The sequence below is a fragment of the Lynx rufus genome, unplaced genomic scaffold (assembly GCF_022079265.1).
Source record: "Lynx rufus isolate CCGP_SWC_20201006 ecotype Redwood Valley unplaced genomic scaffold, mLynRuf1.p SCAF_8, whole genome shotgun sequence".
Lineage (NCBI taxonomy): Eukaryota > Metazoa > Chordata > Mammalia > Carnivora > Felidae > Lynx > Lynx rufus.
This window is the reverse complement of record NW_025814896.1, coordinates 102,195,470-102,212,933: the sequence shown is the minus strand read 5'-3', so window position 1 is coordinate 102,212,933 and position 17,464 is coordinate 102,195,470. Positions and strand designations below refer to the sequence as shown.

Sequence of the window (17,464 nt, the reverse complement as noted above, 5' to 3'; positions counted from 1 at the left end):
GCCACTGTATACACGTTGTAAACATAAACGTAGAAGCATTAGCATATGGGGTAAGTATTTCTTAGAGGTACAATAAACAGTTCTTGAGAATGTAGTGCTGTCTCAGCTCATAGAGCGGAAAGCAAGGTACAGTACTAAGGAATGGGCAGTTTTTTGTCAGCAATCTTACACTGCTAAAATTTTCTTGGTTTTCAAAGCAAAAACATAAGTGAAGCTAACTTGAAGGCCAGATAGGATTTCAGTGGGCATTTTTGGTACAGGAAGGTGTTCCAGGAAGAAGAAATGCCATTGACAATGACATAACTGAAACAGTAACAGTAACAAATATGCTTAAGTGGTGATGCCCAATTTCTGCCCATGTAGGGAATAGTAGAAGACAAGGAGGAAGAAAACGTTGTTTGAGGTCATGTTTAGAGAACTTTGAATATCAGATTTAGGATTTGGGGTCTTTATAAGATAATACAGAACTGTTGAAGATTTTTGAATAATGTCATAACAAGCTTAACTCTGACTCAGAGATTAATCTAGAAGATAGGTAGAGTTTAGATTGAGGAAATTGCCAGTTAAGAACTGTAAAGAGGCTGTTATAATAGTTCAGACAGGAGGTACAAGGATTTGAACTAGGAAATGAAAGAGAGAAGTAGAATAGTGGTTTTCTACCAGCCCTTTAGAATCCCAGGGTGTGGGGCCGAGCTAGAGGGAGGGAGGATGTGTGAGCACTTTTAGTGACAGTATGGGCATTTTCAAGTAAGTATCTCTTTAACGATAGGATTGAGGAACAAAGAAATACAAAGAGAAATTTTGTTAGAAAAAAGTTAAGGTCAACATTTTATTTGCAATTTTTTTGTTGTTGATTAAACCCATACTTCTTTTATATTCTCTTTTTCTAAAGTTTTGGGCCTGGATGATCAGGAAAACAGTGTTGTCCTTAGCTGAAGTTAAGTCAAATCGTATATATTTGAAATACCAAAAGGTCAGTGTCACAAAGCCATGCACTAATACCCATTCTCAAGAAACAAGGTGTTCATAGCTAAAACCTTTAGAGTTACCCTGAACTCTTTTCTTTTGCTTATACTATACAGGGAATCCCCCATGAGCTCCTCTGGGCTTGGCCATCCAGATCTGACACCCTGCAGTACCTCTGGTGCTATCAACCTAATTGGAGCCATCATCATCTCTTGCCTTCGGCCTGCTCTCCATGCCTCGGTCCTTCCCGCTATAGCCTGTCCATCTTCCTTGTGCTTCCTCCAAAGTGGAGGGCGTGCTTCCACCTTATGGCCTTTGCAAAGGCTATTCCCCAGATGTCAGCATGGTTAACTGGCCCAAGTTGAGATTTTGCTCACATGTTACTTTCTCAGTAGGGTCTATCTACCCTGTGCTCCCTGTTGACAGTCCCCCTCCCCTCCCACACACATTTCTAGTCTCCCTTTATCTTGTTCTATTTTTTCCTGTGTTATTTATCACCTCATATACTGTGATTATTCATTATGTCGTTTGTCTCCTGACACCAGAGTTTGAACTCCACAGGGCAGTGATTTTTTTTTTTTTTTTAATTTGTTTTGCTCAGCGGTCTCTCCCCAAGCAACATACTCATGCCCAGCTCATAGTAGGCTCTCAATACACATTGTTAAAAGAAGGAAGGACAACTAAGAGCATAAAGTCAGTAAGCTTTGTTACCAGGGTTCCGGCTCATAGCAGATTTGAGAACATAAATAAAAGATGGGATACTGCTTGAATTGACCTGTGTTCCGTGGATCTGAGCCTATGATAGTAATTGCCCTGGATAAAACAGGTCTGGAAAATACTGCATATACTGTTTGCTAGAAAAACGTATTGTATATTAGCATATGGATTGCTGTAACCTCTCCTTGAATTCACTTGATCACAAAACTCTCTTTTGGTAGCTCATGTATCATTATGGGACACCCATCACAAACAAAGTTTGAGAAAACCGTGCTAGAGTATTACGCGTAGACCCCAGGAGAGATTGGCAGCTCTTTTTACGTTGCTCTCGGTTGATAAATTGTGCCTCTCCACATGCTGCTCAGAAGGAGGCTAGAGAACATCAGGCTCAAGACTCCAGCCCTTTGTCACTACTTGTAAAGTTATGATCCCTTTTAAAATTTACCTTCTGTTTTGGGGGCGCCTGGGTGGCTCAGTCGGTTAAGTGGCCGACATCGGCTCAGGTCATGATCTCGCAGTTCGTGCATTCGAGTCCCATATTGGGCGCCGTGCTGACAGCTCAGAGCCTGGAGCCTGCTTCGGATTCTGTGTCTCCCTCTCTTTGTCCCTCCCTCGCTTGCACTCTCTCTCTCAAAAATAAATAAACACGAAAATAAAAAATATTTTTTTAAAATTTTGCCTTCTGTTTTAGGTATTTGGGAATAAGATGATCATTCCTTCCCTGGATGGAGACCTCTTTCAGTGGGACCGGGACCGTGAGAGCATGGAAACTGTTCCTTTTACAGTTGAATCACTTCTTGAATCTTCTTATAAATTTGGAGACGATGTTGTTTTGGTTGGAGGAAAGTCTCTCACTACATACGGACTCAGTGCATATAGTGGAAAGGTGAGTGAAAATGTTGGATTATTTGGGGAGGAATCAGAATAAATAGGGTGAGAGGAAATAACTTAATAAGCTATACTATTACTGGCTGAGGTTTATTATTTTTCCCTGAGGATATTATTTGTTTGAATAAATGAATTACAAAGTAGAAAGGGCAAAATATTATTAAGAAAACTAAATGTATCCGAGACAACAGAATAAACAGCAGAGCCAGGAAAAGCAGGAGGAAGAGAACGAATCAATAAGGTCTAGTGTGTGTCAGTTGTGTTTTTCATACATTATATTGAAATCTTTGGGGCGCCTGGGTGGCGCAGTCGGTTAAGCGTCCGACTTCAGCCAGGTCACGATCTCGCGGTCCGGGAGTTCGAGCCCCGCGTCAGGCTCTGGGCTGATGGCTCGGAGCCTGGAGCCTGTTTCCGATTCTGTGTCTCCCTCTCTCTCTGCCCCTCCCCGTTCATGCTCTGTCTCTCTCTGTCCCAAAAATAAATAAAAACGTTGAAAAAAAAAATTTTGAAATCTTCATGATGTTCCTAGAGGTCACACATTCTTGTTTCCATTTGGACAGATGAAGAACCCTCCAAATATTAATAATAATCCCAATAAGAATAATTGCTACTTATTTATCTAGTTTGATCCTGTAATCCAAGAGGAAAGTTGTGTTTATTTTACAGATGAGAAAACTTGAAACTTTAAAAGTTGAGAAATTTCCAAGGTTCAATTTGACTTAGGTCTGTGTGCAGAAAAAGTTATACCATTAAGACCCAGACTCTCTCTAATGTTAGGTTTCAGGATATAACCATCATCTGCTTCTAAGATTGGTCATACAATATAAATCTCTTATTAGGAGTAACTAATTAAATACATCCTTTTTAGAAAGGTAAAAGTCTTGGGATGCCTGGGAGGCTCAGTCAGTTAAGCGTCTGACTTCCGGCTCAGGTCATGATCTCACAGTTAGTGAGTTCGAGCCCCGCGTCGGGCTCTGTGCTGACTGCTCAGAGCCTGGAGCCTGTTTCGGATTCTGTGTCTCCCTCTCTCTCTGCCCCTTACGGGCTTATGCTCTGTCTCTCTTTCCTTCAAAAATAAATAAACATTAAAAAAAATTATTTTTTTAAGAAAGGTAAAAATCTTTTTTTTTAACTCTTAACCTTGATATGTGAATATTTTGTATATAGACTTAAGACTAGAACAAGGAAGAATAGAAAAATGACCTTTTGCCCCTTGACTTTCTCACACGGTAACGATTCCTTACTTAAGTGTTAGGCCCATAGCCCCCTCTTGCTCTTGCAGATGCTTTTCTGCCTTCTCCACTACCCACATCTGCTTTGTACTGAGGAGGCCTTGTGACCCTCTATGTCCTTCAGTATTCTCATCTCTAAGACAGTGGAATTGACCCCTATCGTCTGGTTCTCTATTTGATGTGCTGCTGCAAAATTCGGGTATTCTAGCACATATGCTTCTTTCTGTGAAGATTTTAGCTCAGATCATACTAAGAGTCCTTCTTTGTTTTTCTAATGAAGGTTTGAAGGAGGTACTTTTAAATAGTATAGCTACTAAAAGAGATTTACGTCTTTAAAAACCAAATTCTTCCATCATATGGGAACTCTGAGGCCAATTTTTTGAATACACCTGGACTTTTATTAATAAAATTCTTGCTAAGAGATCACAACCGTTTATGTCTTCTCGTGTATCATCCTTGAAAATCCCCCAAATAAAACTAAAATTATCTAAATCCTTAAAATAAGGATTTTCCCTTAATAATTCCAGAAATATTTATTGTTTCTTTTGTAGTTCTAAGTAACTCATTTTTGGAATTGGTAGTCTAACCAATGTTTCTTAATACTCGGGTATTACAGATCCCCACAATTTCTTTTATAAATTACATAGATTCTTTTAATATCTCCGATCTCCTGTAACTTATGTATTCTTTACAAAATTTCTGTCTTTTCAGGTGAGGTATATCTGCTCAGCTTTGGGTTGTCGCCAGTGGGATAATGATGAAATGGAACAAGAAGACATCCTGCTTCTGCAGCGCTCCCAGAAAACTGTTAGAGCTGTTGGACCTCGCAGTGGCAATGAGAAGTATGTATTCAGATGATGTGGCTGTTGATCATTAGTTCAGCAAAACCCAAACTTACCAGATTTTTTTCTTTATGGAAATTTCCTGAACTGTTTTCTTGCCCGAAAAACACACAGCTCTTTTAAGAGAAATGTAGGGCCTAAATTAAAAATGGCCTCATGGGGGCCACCTGGGTGGCTTGGTTGGTTAAGCATCTGACTCCGGCTCAGGCATGATCTCACGGTTTGTGGGTTCGAGCCCCACATCGGGCTCTCTGCTCTCAGCGCAGAACGTGCTTCCAATCCTCTGTGCCCCTCTCTCTCTGGCCCTCCCCTGTGCGTAAAACACGTGCCCCCTCTCTCAAAAATAAACATTTATAAATAAATAAATAAATAAATAAATAAATAAATAAATAAATGAAAATGGTCTCATGGTTTTTAACAAATCCTGAATCGAGACTCCCACCATATGCTTCTGGAGATGATAACCAGAGGAAGGCCCATACAATGAATGTAGCAACCTCACTGATCATACAGATCAGTGAAAAAGCTCTTAAGACAAAGTTAATGCACTTTATTTCAACTTGGGCCTCTTCGACCCTGTAGTTCTCTCTAGTCAGTAGTTTCATAGTGTGTTTGACAACCCAATTTTAAAATAACATTTTTGTCTATTTTCTTAAAGCATTGAAAAGTATAATTCATTTGGTCAAATGCCTTTTTGTTTCCCTTTTCAAATAATGAGTTCCTTATGTAATTTTTACATTTAAATATGGGATTAAAAACCAAGATGGTTGGATTACTTATGTTGGTCCTAAATCACATGCTTGGTTTTTTTTTTAACCTACCTAATATTTAAATTTTAACTTGCCTCTGTAGTAAAAATAATTTGAGATCTCATCTTTATCTTTTGAAAGTGAACCAGACTTTCAGATATTATCTAATGTGATGCAATATAATTCAGCTTCCTTTCCTGTTTTCTTAAAATCAGCTAAGAATGTATTTCTATGTTCACTGGACTGTGAGTAGGGCTTTGCATCTGCTGGCAATCTGACCTTCTTTTTCCTGATGGGATTTTGTTTGCTTTTTTTAAAAAATGTTTTTAATGTTTATTTTTGAGGGAGAGAGAGAGCAGGCAAGGGAGGGGTAGGGAGAGGGAGACAGAGGATCCAAAGCGGACTGTGCTGACAGCCACCCAGGCGCCCCTGGGATTTCGTTTCCTTAAGTGTTTGAGTGCTTGCTGGGTGTCCAGCCACCAACAGGAACAGATGTCCATCTCAACAGAATTTTGAGTTACCAAAATAAGAAGAGTCTGAGGTCTAAGATCCATGTTCCTTAAGTTTATTTTTTAATAGATGTCAGGATTATTAGGTCATTTTCTATCTCAGTGACAAGTCATTATACTGTCAAAAGTTAAGTGATCTGTGTATTAATTGTAGAAGAAACATTGTTGCTGCCACTTTATGGATGAGGACACTGAAATTCAGGAAAGGTTCAATGACTTGACAGATCTCGGGAGAGATTTGAGATTGGAGCTGAGGTGGTATGACCTTCAGTCTTGGTACACTGAATTACATTGCCTTTTGGGGCTATGTTTTCATATAAATACAAAACCGATGCATTTATCTTGCTGTGTACATTGATTTATTGGGACGAATTAATTTCTCTGCACTTGAATGAAATGTTTCCAGGCTTTAATTTAATTGACAAAGCACACTGCTGCTGGCCTCATTTTAAGGTAACTTTGATGTGTGTTGAGAAAATCGCTCTGATTTGGAAATGTGAACATTTGTTAATTTTTGAGAGAAAATCTGTCCCATAGCCATTGTCAGTTTACAACTCGGATCCCAGGTTTCTAACAGATCAGGACAAGGTGATGCCCTCTTGTGGCATAAATCAGCAAAGCACTCCCAGAAAATTGTGTTGAGTTACTCTTTGTCTCCTCACAAAATTTTAGTGTTTGCTTCTTGAATCTGGAACAGTTCTTTATGATTTGATCCCTTTCCTTAAGTGTAAATTTCTAAAACAAACCTTTGTAAATTTAAGGTGGAATTTCAGTGTTGGCCACTTTGAACTTCGGTATATTCCAGACATGGAAACTAGAGCCGGATTTATTGAAAGCACCTTAAAGCCCAGTGGGAACAAAGAAGGGTCTAAAATTATTTCAGATGTGGAAGAACAGGAAGCTGCCATGATGGACACAGTGATAAAGGTGTCGGTTGCAGACTGGAAGGTTATGGCGTTTAATAAGAAGGGAGGACATCTGGAATGGGAATACCAGGTACCTAAACCCACCGAGAATTTATAAATACGTTGTTTTCCTTTCCCAGTTTGACCAAACTTATTGGGTAGAGGGAAATATCTCTCATTTTAGATTCTCAGCCTGTTCTCTCTGCCCTAAGAAATATGCGGCTCTACACCCGTTAGGAAGGCTACTCTGAAAAAGGCTACAGAAAACAAGTGCTGGTGAGGGTGTTTGCAGTCTCGTGCACTGCTGCTGAGAGCGTAAATGGGCGCACCCGTATGGAAGACAGCACGGAGGGGCTTTGAAAAATTAAAAAGAAAACTACCGTATGATCCAACAATCCTATTTCTGAATATATTCAAAGGAAGTGAAATCAATATCTCGAAGAGATATCCGCACTGCCATGTTCAGCGCACCATTATTCACAATAACCAAGATAGAGACGCAGTCTAAGCGTCCATAGTAAGGCATGGGTAAGGAAAATGGGGTGCGTGTATATACGCAGCGAGCTATTATTCAGCCTTAAGGGGGGGAGATCCTGTCACTTGTGAAATCGTGGATCAACCTGGAGGACATTATGCTAAGTGAAATAAGCCAGGCCCAGAAAGGTAAACAGTGCATGATCTCTTGCATGTGGAATTTTAAAAGTTGAACACACAGAGCAGAGAGTAGAATGGTAGTTGCCAGGGGCTGGGGAGCAGGAGAAATCGAGAGATGTTGGTCAAAGAGTACAAAGTTTCGGTTATGCAGGATGAGTAAGTTCTGTGGATGTAATGTACAGTGTGGTGACTATAGTTAATGGTACTATATACTTGAAATTTGCTGAGGGTAGATTAAAAAAATTTTTTTTCTTTGTTGAGGTATAATTGATGAATAAAAACTATGTACATTTGAGCTACACAGTGTGATGATTTGATACATGTATATGTTGTGAAATGAGGGTAGATTTCAAATGTTGACACGAAAATAATGATGTGAGGCGATGGATAGGTTAATTAGCTTGATTGTGCTAATCGTCTCACAGTGTATATACTGTATCAAAATATGGCATTGTATACTGTTAATATATACATTTTTTATTTGTTGATTATACCTCATAAGCTGGAAAAATTTTTACAATTGTGATTTTTAAATGTCATTTTAGGAGTCGAATTATGTAAATACTGCTTGAAATTCTATAAAATTTCTTGTCCATTTTTGTTTAGTTTTGTACTCCCATTGCATCTGCCTGGTTGGTTAAGGACGGAAAAGTCATTCCCATCAGTCTTTTTGATGATACAAGTTATGCATCTAATGATGAAGTTTTAGAAGATGAAGAAGACATTGTAGAAGCTGCTCGAGGAGCCACAGAAAATAGCGTTTACTTGGGTGAGTAGATGTCTCTTATCTAGTGACAGGACATACTGACATTTAGGTTTTATTCCTACATCATTCCTTTCTACTTCAGCGGTGCCTATAGTAGTTATAATTCCTAAATACAGTCTCTGGCTTAGGTTGCCCTTAAGATTTATACTTTGATTTACATTCCTGTTTTTTTCCATTTATCCACTTCTTTTTTTTTTTTTAATTTTTTAATGTTTATTTATTCTTGGGGGAGAGAGAGAGCGAGTGAGCATGAGTGGGGAAGGGGCAGAGAGAGAGGGAGACAGATGATCCAAGCAGGCTCCGCACTATCAGCACAGAGCCCAATGTGGGACTCAAATTCACGAACCGTGAGATCATGACCTGAATCGAAGTCGGACGTTGAACTGACCGAGCCACAGGTGCCCCACTCATTTATCCAATTCCGAAACTTTCAATTACCATGGCATATTCTTTTCCTCTGAGACCTATATCAGAAAGGCTTAGAGGGGCACCTGGGCAGCTCAGTCAGTTAAGCGTCTGACTTAGGCTCAGGTCATGATCTCGCAGTCCGGTCTGTGAGTTTGAGCCCCATGTTGAGTTCTGTGCTGACAGCTCAGAGCCCGGAGCCTACTTCAGATTCTGTGTCTCCCTGTCTCTCTTCCCCTCCCCTGCTTGCACTCTGTCTCTCTCTCTCAAAAATAAATAAACATTAAAAAAAAAAAAAAAAAGGCTTAGAAATGTTGCTGGGGCTCCTGGGTGGTCAGTTGGTTAAGTGTCTGACTTTGACTCAGGTCATGATCTCATGGTTCGTGGGTTCAAGCCCCGGCTCGGGCTCTCTGCTGTCAGCACAGACCCTGCTTTGGATCCTCTGTCCCTCTCTTTCTCTGCCTCTCCCCCATTCGAGTGCACGTGTGTGTGCATATGTGCTCGCTCTCTCAAAAATAAACATTAAAAAAAAAGAGAAAAAACCTTTAAAAAAAGAAAGAAATGTTGCCATCATATAGTATGTTGTGAATTACTCATATCCTTAGAGTCTAAAACTTTCTACGTTTGTATTTGCATCTGGATTAATTGCTTTGAACTTCCCTACTAGAAGAGTTTTCCAGTAATTGCTGAAAATTATTATTCAGTGAGAAACATTGTAACTTATATATAACTTTCCGCCCCAATTTTTGTTTGGGTCACATTTGAGTGCTTCGGGCTTGATTCTTCTTTGAAAAGCATTTTGTAGCACATAAAGAAATACCTGGAATTAATCTAATTTTATTAAATCAAAATGACCCTTTTTGAAAAAAATCCTTGGTGCTTGATTCTAAACATAATTGATACTGTTTTCATTGACTCAGGAATGTACAGAGGTCAGCTGTATCTGCAGTCATCAGTCAGAATTTCAGAAAAGTTTCCTACAAGTCCCAAGGCCTTGGAATCTGTCAATAATGAATATGCAATTGTTCCTTTGCCAACAATCAAATGGAAGCCCTTAATTCGTAAGTGAATTAGGAACTTTTGTAATATTAGTGAGGTGTTCAGAGGCCTAATCATGACTGTCTTTGTCCTGGTATTGAATAGCACAGAGATTACAACTCATAGGTACTCTTTATTTTCTGACAAACTAGGAAGGCATTTGAGATGTCAGTGAATTTTAATTATCTTTTCCATGATTTCATTGAAATAACAGCTGCTTCTAGAGAAATCAGTTGTTACCAAGATATTTCTCCAGACCGCAGAGAAATATTCTTAACCATTCACTGACTGTGACTGAGTATCATTTAGCTTTTAACATATTTACGCTAAGAATATTTATGAAAAATTGCTTCTCGGCCTTTTGGCTAAGATCAAGTGAAGAATACTTATGAGACATTATCTGGTTATTACAGCATATTCTATGAGACACTTAAATGAGTTGAATGCAGATATTAGACCACCTACTTCTCAGTTATCTTTCTGTAGCTTGTGTAGTTTTTTATCACATACATCATGTCCTATTTTAATTACTTGTTTAAATGACTCAGCTTCTCTACAAGGCTGTGCTTTTCGAGGGGAAAGACCTTTGAGCCATTTGTGTGACTTAACATATTTGAACATTTTGTGACTTAACATATTTGTGGCTGAATATCTGTGTTTGGAATGAATGAGCTTCACCAATTTCCCTGAAGCCTTAACATGTAAGATTTTACCATTTTCTTTTAGATTCCCCGTCCAGAACTCCTGTCTTGGTAGGGTCTGATGAATTCGACAAATGTCTCAGCAACGATAAGTTTTCTCATGAAGAGTACAGCAACGGTGCGCTTTCGATCTTGCAATACCCATATGGTGAGTGTGAGGAAGCTTGCATTGAAAATGCTGAGGTGTTTCTTTGCATTTATTTATTCCTTTGAAATGAATGGTTGCAATTCAAATGAAAGGTAGTCATTGGAAGGTAGAAAATAAAATATCTTGGGAGGCATAGTGTGAATGGTGGCCAAGGGTACGGGTTCCGTAGTTAGATTGTTAGGGTTCAAATCCCAGTTTTGCCCCTGACACCAGGTTGGGCACACCCAGCTTATCTGCATCTTTGTTCCTTCATCTGTAAAGCGAGGATAGTAATCCTAGTATTTATCTACTGGGCTGTTATGAGGCCTAAATGAGATAGATAATACACATACAGTCTTAGCTAGCATGGTGTCCGGCAAATAGTATTCAATAAGCATTCATTCTGGTGATTAGCTCTCATTTAGTTAAAAGCCTATTTAATATAAACTACATAATATCAGCCTGGATAATGAAGAAAACAGATGTTTCCCATAATACTGTGTGAAATGCTATAAAATGAGGTGATGTTAATTTTGTCCTTCGACAGGGGAAATTAGCGCAAAAGTAAGAGGAAGTAAAATTTGACATGAAATACATTCCTGGGTATTTAAAGTTAGGATGGATTTAGATATGAAAGTATTCCCAACAGTTACATGTTAAGAAAAACTCTCAAATCTGCATTAGGCCAAAGCATAGATTCCTCATCAGTCACCCTAGATGCTGGAACTGGGAAGTTATTGTAGAATTTAAATTGACAAAAACAGAAGGCTCTGACCTAGAAACATCAGTCTTTATCTGATGCTGATCAGAACACAAGGTAAGAGAGAATTGTGTAGTCTGTCCACGTGGTACAAAATAGAAGCCAAAAAGACAGGTTGCTTCCCAGGACAACCTCATTCTGACAGCGTGAAATGAACCAATGAGCGCGTTGGAGATGTTTTCTTTTCAGTTTGCGAAGAATGACTGATGGTATTTCATTGATGTCTAAATGGAAGTAAAGTTTAAAATCCTTGGAGGAAGACTGAGTACTGTCTAACTCTCCCGAATTTAAAGAATTGAATTATTTAATGAGGTAATGAATGGGGTGGCCCTTAAGCTTTCTTTCTAGTCTTATTATTCAGTACAAAGAAGATCTGTGATGCTTATGGAATAAAGGAAAATAGGTTTGTATAAGAAAAAAGAAAAAGTAGGGTAATGAGACTATTGAAATGTGTTAAAGAAGAGATGAAACTTTAATAAAAGGAATTGGTAATAGAAGTGACAGGAAAATAGAGAATTTTTTAACAATTAAAGGTGGCTCTATATTGGTTTATCTTTAAAAAAAAAAAACTTTTTAACATTTGTTTTTGAAGATAATGGTTATTACCTACCATACTACAAGAGGGAGAGGAGCAAACGGAGCACACAGATCACAGTCCGATTTCTCGATAACCCAAATTACAACAAGAACATTCGCAAAAAGGATCCCGTTCTCCTCTTACACTGGTGGAAAGAAATAGTCGGAACTATTCTATTTTGTATCATAGCAACAACTTTTATCGTGCGTAGGCTTTTCCATCCTCATCCTCACAGAGTAAGACCTTTTTTAGAATTCTAATGTATCTCAAAGTGTGGGGTAAATAATGTGTGGGGTGGGGAAGAGGGTACTACATTTACTTAGGTTTACCATGAAATCATTATTGCCCATCCCTTCCTATCCACTGCCCTACGACCCCTTCGCTCCTCAACCCATTGCAATCTGTCTTGCACCCCTACCATTTCACTTCCCACTGACCAAGGAAATGCTGTATTTTGTGTTCTCACAATACGCTTATTTTTGTCCATATTGTTTATTTTTTTAATGTTACTTATAGTTTAAGATAGTCAGCTAACCTCAGTTCAGCTTTGACAGTGATTTTTCTCCCCACCTTATCAGCAAAGGAAGGAATCAGAAACTCAGTGTCAAACTGAAAGTAAATACGATTCTGTAAGTGGAGACGCCAAGGACAGTAGCTGGAATGACATAAAAAATTCTGGATATATATCGCGGTAAGTCTTACCATAAAGTATATGTGTGTGTGGTGCAGTTTCTGGTGGCAACTGTTGGAATCAAAGAAGAAATGACCTCTAAACTAAGATCCTGTTTAACTTTTTTTTAGTGTATTTATTTTGAGAGAGAGAGAGAGAAAATGAGAACAAGCGAGGGAGGGGCAGAGAGAGAGGGGAACAGACGATCTGAGGCAGGCTCTGCATTGACAGCACAGAGCCTGATGTGGGGCTCAGACTCACAAACGGTGAGATCATGACCTGAGCCGAAGTCGGACACTTAACCCACTGAGCCACCCAGGTGCCCCTAACTTTTTTTTTTTTAATGCACAAATGTCCAGGTAAGTAAAACATAGTTTCAGCCCTCAAGTAACTTAAACTTATTCAAAGTGGTATGTACCCTAAGAAAGATAAAAATAGAGTGTTATAGAAGTTCAGAATTTCAGCCGCCAAATTAAGTTCTTACCGGAACTTAACTTAGCTATTGAGGATCTACCACATACTGGGCTCGTCATTAATAGAACCAAATTGTTATTGTGTTATTAGAGTATGGTATAAATCTCTATATGTTACTTAATCCTCAATTATTTATTTCATCCTTATTCTGTCTAGAATAAGAAATAGAAAAATGGGGGGAATACACCAATAGGTCATTTTTAAAAATAGAAGAGGGAGGTGAGTCACCTGAAAAGTAGGCAATTCAAATAATTTGAAAGTAAAGTAAAAGAAAGAATCTGTTAGCATCTATCAGGTATATAGTTTTTTATGCTTTGTGGTACAGGGAATGGTACTCTGGTTCATTTTTCACATTACATGGTTTATTTCTATGTTTTCCCTTTGTTTTGATATCATACTTAACACTTGGTAATATGGAAACAAGGAAGAGATACAGAAGCTCACTGTTCAATACCTAGGGTAATGATTTGATGACAGAAAGATTGAAAATTACAGCTAAAAGGGCGCCTGGGTGGCGCAGTCGGTTAAGCGTCCGACTTCAGCCAGGTCACGATCTTGCGGTCTGTGAGTTCGAGCCCCGCGTCAGGCTCTGGGCTGATGGCTCGGAGCCTGGAGCCTGTTTCCGATTCTGTGTCTCCCTCTCTCTCTGCCCCTCCCCCGTTCATGCTCTGTCTCTCTCTGTCCCAAAAAAATAAATAAACGTTGAAAAAAAAAATTAAAAAAAAAAAAAAAAGAAAATTACAGCTAAAATATGTGATATTTTATCTGTGGACCTAATTGATCTACGGTGCATTCATACTGTATTATGACAAATGGAGAATTGACTGTAATCAATTTGTTTTAGCTACAAGTTGCCCAAAGGAGAATTTACTAGGTGACTAAGAAATGGCAAAGGCTTTAGTACCCTTCTAATAAAGATGCTAACCAATATGTCAGTGGACAGCAACACCAGCAGGTAGAGAGAGGGAGCGAACTAGGGACCCAACAGCTCTTCATCGGGTAGAGTCCACTACTGAAGCCATTCGTTGTTCATTCAACATTTACTCTAAACAACTGAGCACAGGAAAGTATTCTAGGCTTTGGGAAAAATAAAAGGACTAGTCCTATCCTGAAGGGGCTTAAAATCTATGAGAGAAGATAATATGGGGCAAAACGGAAACATATAAGAAAAAAGCCGTGAACTATAAGTGACTCAGTCTGGTTGTGATGATTCTGTAAGTGGAGAAGAGGTTGGCGTAAATGACCATTTTCATTGGCCAAATGTCATATGGTCACATTTTCATTGAACCTTAGATTATGAGTAAGGAAGAATTAGGTAAACACAGGGAGGAATGGGGATTAGTGAATAAGCATATATATCTGTAAGGCTGTTTTGAAGAGAATTAGAATAATGTACCTGATATTGAATTAGTCTTTATTTTCCTTTAACTTTATTCAATATGGAGAGTACAGCTGATTGTTTTTCGAATACATAAGCTCTATAATAATACCTAATGTTTATTGAATGCCTACTATATTGTAGGCATTATAAAGAACCTGAGCTCTGGGTCCGGTCATGAGTTCAAGACCCAACTTTGTGATTTGTCAGTTGGGACCTTAGGCATGATGATACTTACCTTTATAGAGTCTATAATCTTAAATAAGATGTCTCTCATTTCAGATGATATATTTATTTTCATATGGATGTTTTCTTTAATATAGGGCAAAATTCAATTGGCCCTTCAGAAGTAGGGTATGGATTTCATGGGCTTTGTAGCTGGGGAGATGGATTTGTACCAAAGTGGTGCCTTGACTAGCTATTTTTAGGGATACAGAGTATTGTTCTTCATTGTCTGTGAAGGTAATTGGCCCATGGAGGATTTGGATCAATTGCCTCTCCTCCTTAACTCCATGCTCTAGCCAGCTGAGCCAGCTACTAAATTAATAGGAGTGTGCAAATCATAAAGTAATAAACTTAGCCTTATGAGAGACACTAAAGATAATCTAATCTAATTCAACTACTCCCCATCTGCCTGGAGAACAACTTCATAGCAGGCATGCATGCATTCATTTATTTTTTCATATATTGTTCGATAGATATTTGTTCGATCTTCTGTTTGCCAGGTAAGCTGAGCCTCTGGAAATACAAAGAGAAACAAGAATGCTTTTCTGCATTCAAGGCCGCCACAGTTCAGTGGCAGTGGGGAGAGTGAGCTGAGTACGAATAACTGCAAAATATCGAGATTACGTTTAAGTAGTTCAGAGTACTGTGTGAACAGTGCCATGAGAACATTAAGACAGGGGTGTAGGAAGGCCCTACGGCAATGGCGAGATGAGCAGAATGAAGGAAAAACAAGAGTTTCATTAAGTACAAAGAAGTAGGCCATCTCAGCAGAGCAAATAGCAGAAGCAGAAGTGCCGAAGTTGTGAGACCTCGTGCAGGCTGGCTGGAACACAGCACAGAGCGGTGAGGTCGGGCGCGGAAGGGAGACCAGACTACAGTGTGCAGCCCGGCCTTTAAGTCACAGATGCTGAGTTAGCCGGTGGTGAGCACACTGACTCAGGAGGCAGCCCAGCCAATTGCAGACATCTTTGGTTCCTAGAAAGATTTCTGGCAAAAAAAAAACCCAAAAAACAAAAAAAACACTTAAATGTAATAGGATTGATTACATTTTTGCCATAAAAATGCACTGACATAGGATTAAACTGTGTTTTTCTCATTGAGTGCAGAATGCCACAGGAGGCAGAAGTTTAGAGAATTAAGGATGGAATATTTTGGTAGGTGATGGAAAGTATCAGACAGGTTAGATCAGTAGTGTGGTTGCTATAAAAACAAGTGATTAACAGGTGATTCCCAACTAAACAGGAGCTTTTTTATTTTTTATACATTTTCTTGGAAAAAATTAGAATGGGTTTGCTTCATTTATATAAACAGAAGAACAAAGAATGCTAGTAGTAGAATTTAAACTACACTCTGAGGGCACCTGGCTGAGTCAGTGGGTGGAGCACGTAACTCTTGATCTTGGGGTCATGAGTTCACACGTTGGGGTTGGCATTTACTCAAATAAATAATTAAAAAAAAAAACAACCCTACACTTTCTATTAAAATAAGTTCTATAAGACTTACAGAGTTTAGACATTTTTTATACATCATAAAATAAGATTGAACTATTACCTTATTAAAATTTCTTTTTTTTTTTTAAAGATATCTAACAGATTTTGAGCCGGTTCAGTGCCTGGGACGCGGTGGGTTTGGAGTTGTCTTTGAAGCCAGAAATAAAGTTGATGACTGCAATTATGCTATCAAGAGAATCCGTCTCCCCAACAGGTAAGGGAGGGGCACTGATAATGAACCTGGAGCTAGGACCATATTACTCATCCCACAGGCAATACATCCTTCTTCCTATACTCCATAGATCCTATAGGAAACATAGTTTCTGACCTTCTGAATCTTAGCTTCTTAGGGCTACCAGGTAACCAGCTGTCTAAAAGGGGTGATCTAGGGGCGCCTGGGTGGCTGGCTCAGTCGGTTGAGCATCCGACTTCGGCTCAGGTCATGATCTCACAGTTCGTGAGTTCGAGCCCCGCGTCGGGCTCTGTGCTGACAGCTCAGAGCCTGGAGCCTGCTTCCGATTCTGTGTCTCTCTCTCTCTCTGCCCCTCCCCTGCTCATGCTCTGTCTCTCTCTCTCTGTCTCAAAAAAAATAAATAAAACATTAAAATAAAAAAATTTAAAAAAGATTAATAAAAGGGGTGATCTATTTATTTATTTTTTTAATGTTTATTTATTTTGAGAGAGAGAGAGCATGAGCAAGAGAGAGGGAGAGAAAGAGAAAGGATCCCAAGCAGGCTTCACACCTTCAGCACAGAGACCAGTGTGGGTCTCGATCCCCCAAACTGTGAGATAATGACCTGAACCAAAACCAAGAGTTGGACATTCAATCGGCTGAGCCACCCAGACGCCCTGGCGTGATCTATTGAGATTGCTTTGTCTCTGCTTAGAAAATCTGCCCTTGTTTTTGATTCTTAACCACTCAGGGCTTTCCCACAGTGAATTATGATGACTATAGACTTTACTACATAGCACCATTTAGAAATAATCTATTTATTGTGGGAAATAGAGAAAGTATTAAAACTCATCTGTGTCTTTTCTCCCCAGAAATATTATTACCATTTTAGGGTGTTTCCTTTTGATTTTTTTGTCTGATCATAAATTTACTTTCTTAGCAGTACAGTACAGTTTTATCTGTTGCTTCCTTCATTTAGTTCTTGGTATTTTCCATGTTACTAAGAGTATTTTATTAAAATGCTAAAATATGCTAAAAGTATCTTATGGCTGGATGATAGTCCAACTGATACATGTGAAATATTTTAACTGTTCCTTTTTTTTGTTTTTTTTTTAAACATTTGGGTTTCAAATTTGTTGCAGTTAAAAACAGCTTTGCAGTGTTCATCTTTATTTATTTATTTCTTTTTAAATGTTTATTTTTTTAATGTTTATTTATT

At 38.8% G+C, this 17,464-nt stretch overlaps 1 protein-coding gene across 1 annotated transcript in view; it reads left to right on the top strand.

Annotated features, from left to right (window-relative positions):
• The window catches only part of EIF2AK3 (eukaryotic translation initiation factor 2 alpha kinase 3), a 69,713-nt gene that overhangs the window by 28,456 nt on the left and 23,793 nt on the right, over positions 1-17,464 (top strand). Inside the window, exons 3-11 of the mRNA XM_047067728.1 lie at positions 2,375-2,569; positions 4,515-4,645; positions 6,665-6,899; positions 8,069-8,231; positions 9,554-9,694; positions 10,398-10,520; positions 11,852-12,072; positions 12,415-12,527; positions 16,165-16,287. Of these exons, the coding sequence (XP_046923684.1) occupies positions 2,375-2,569; positions 4,515-4,645; positions 6,665-6,899; positions 8,069-8,231; positions 9,554-9,694; positions 10,398-10,520; positions 11,852-12,072; positions 12,415-12,527; positions 16,165-16,287 (1,445 nt within the window). The remainder of the gene's footprint in view (positions 1-2,374; positions 2,570-4,514; positions 4,646-6,664; positions 6,900-8,068; positions 8,232-9,553; positions 9,695-10,397; positions 10,521-11,851; positions 12,073-12,414; positions 12,528-16,164; positions 16,288-17,464) is intronic.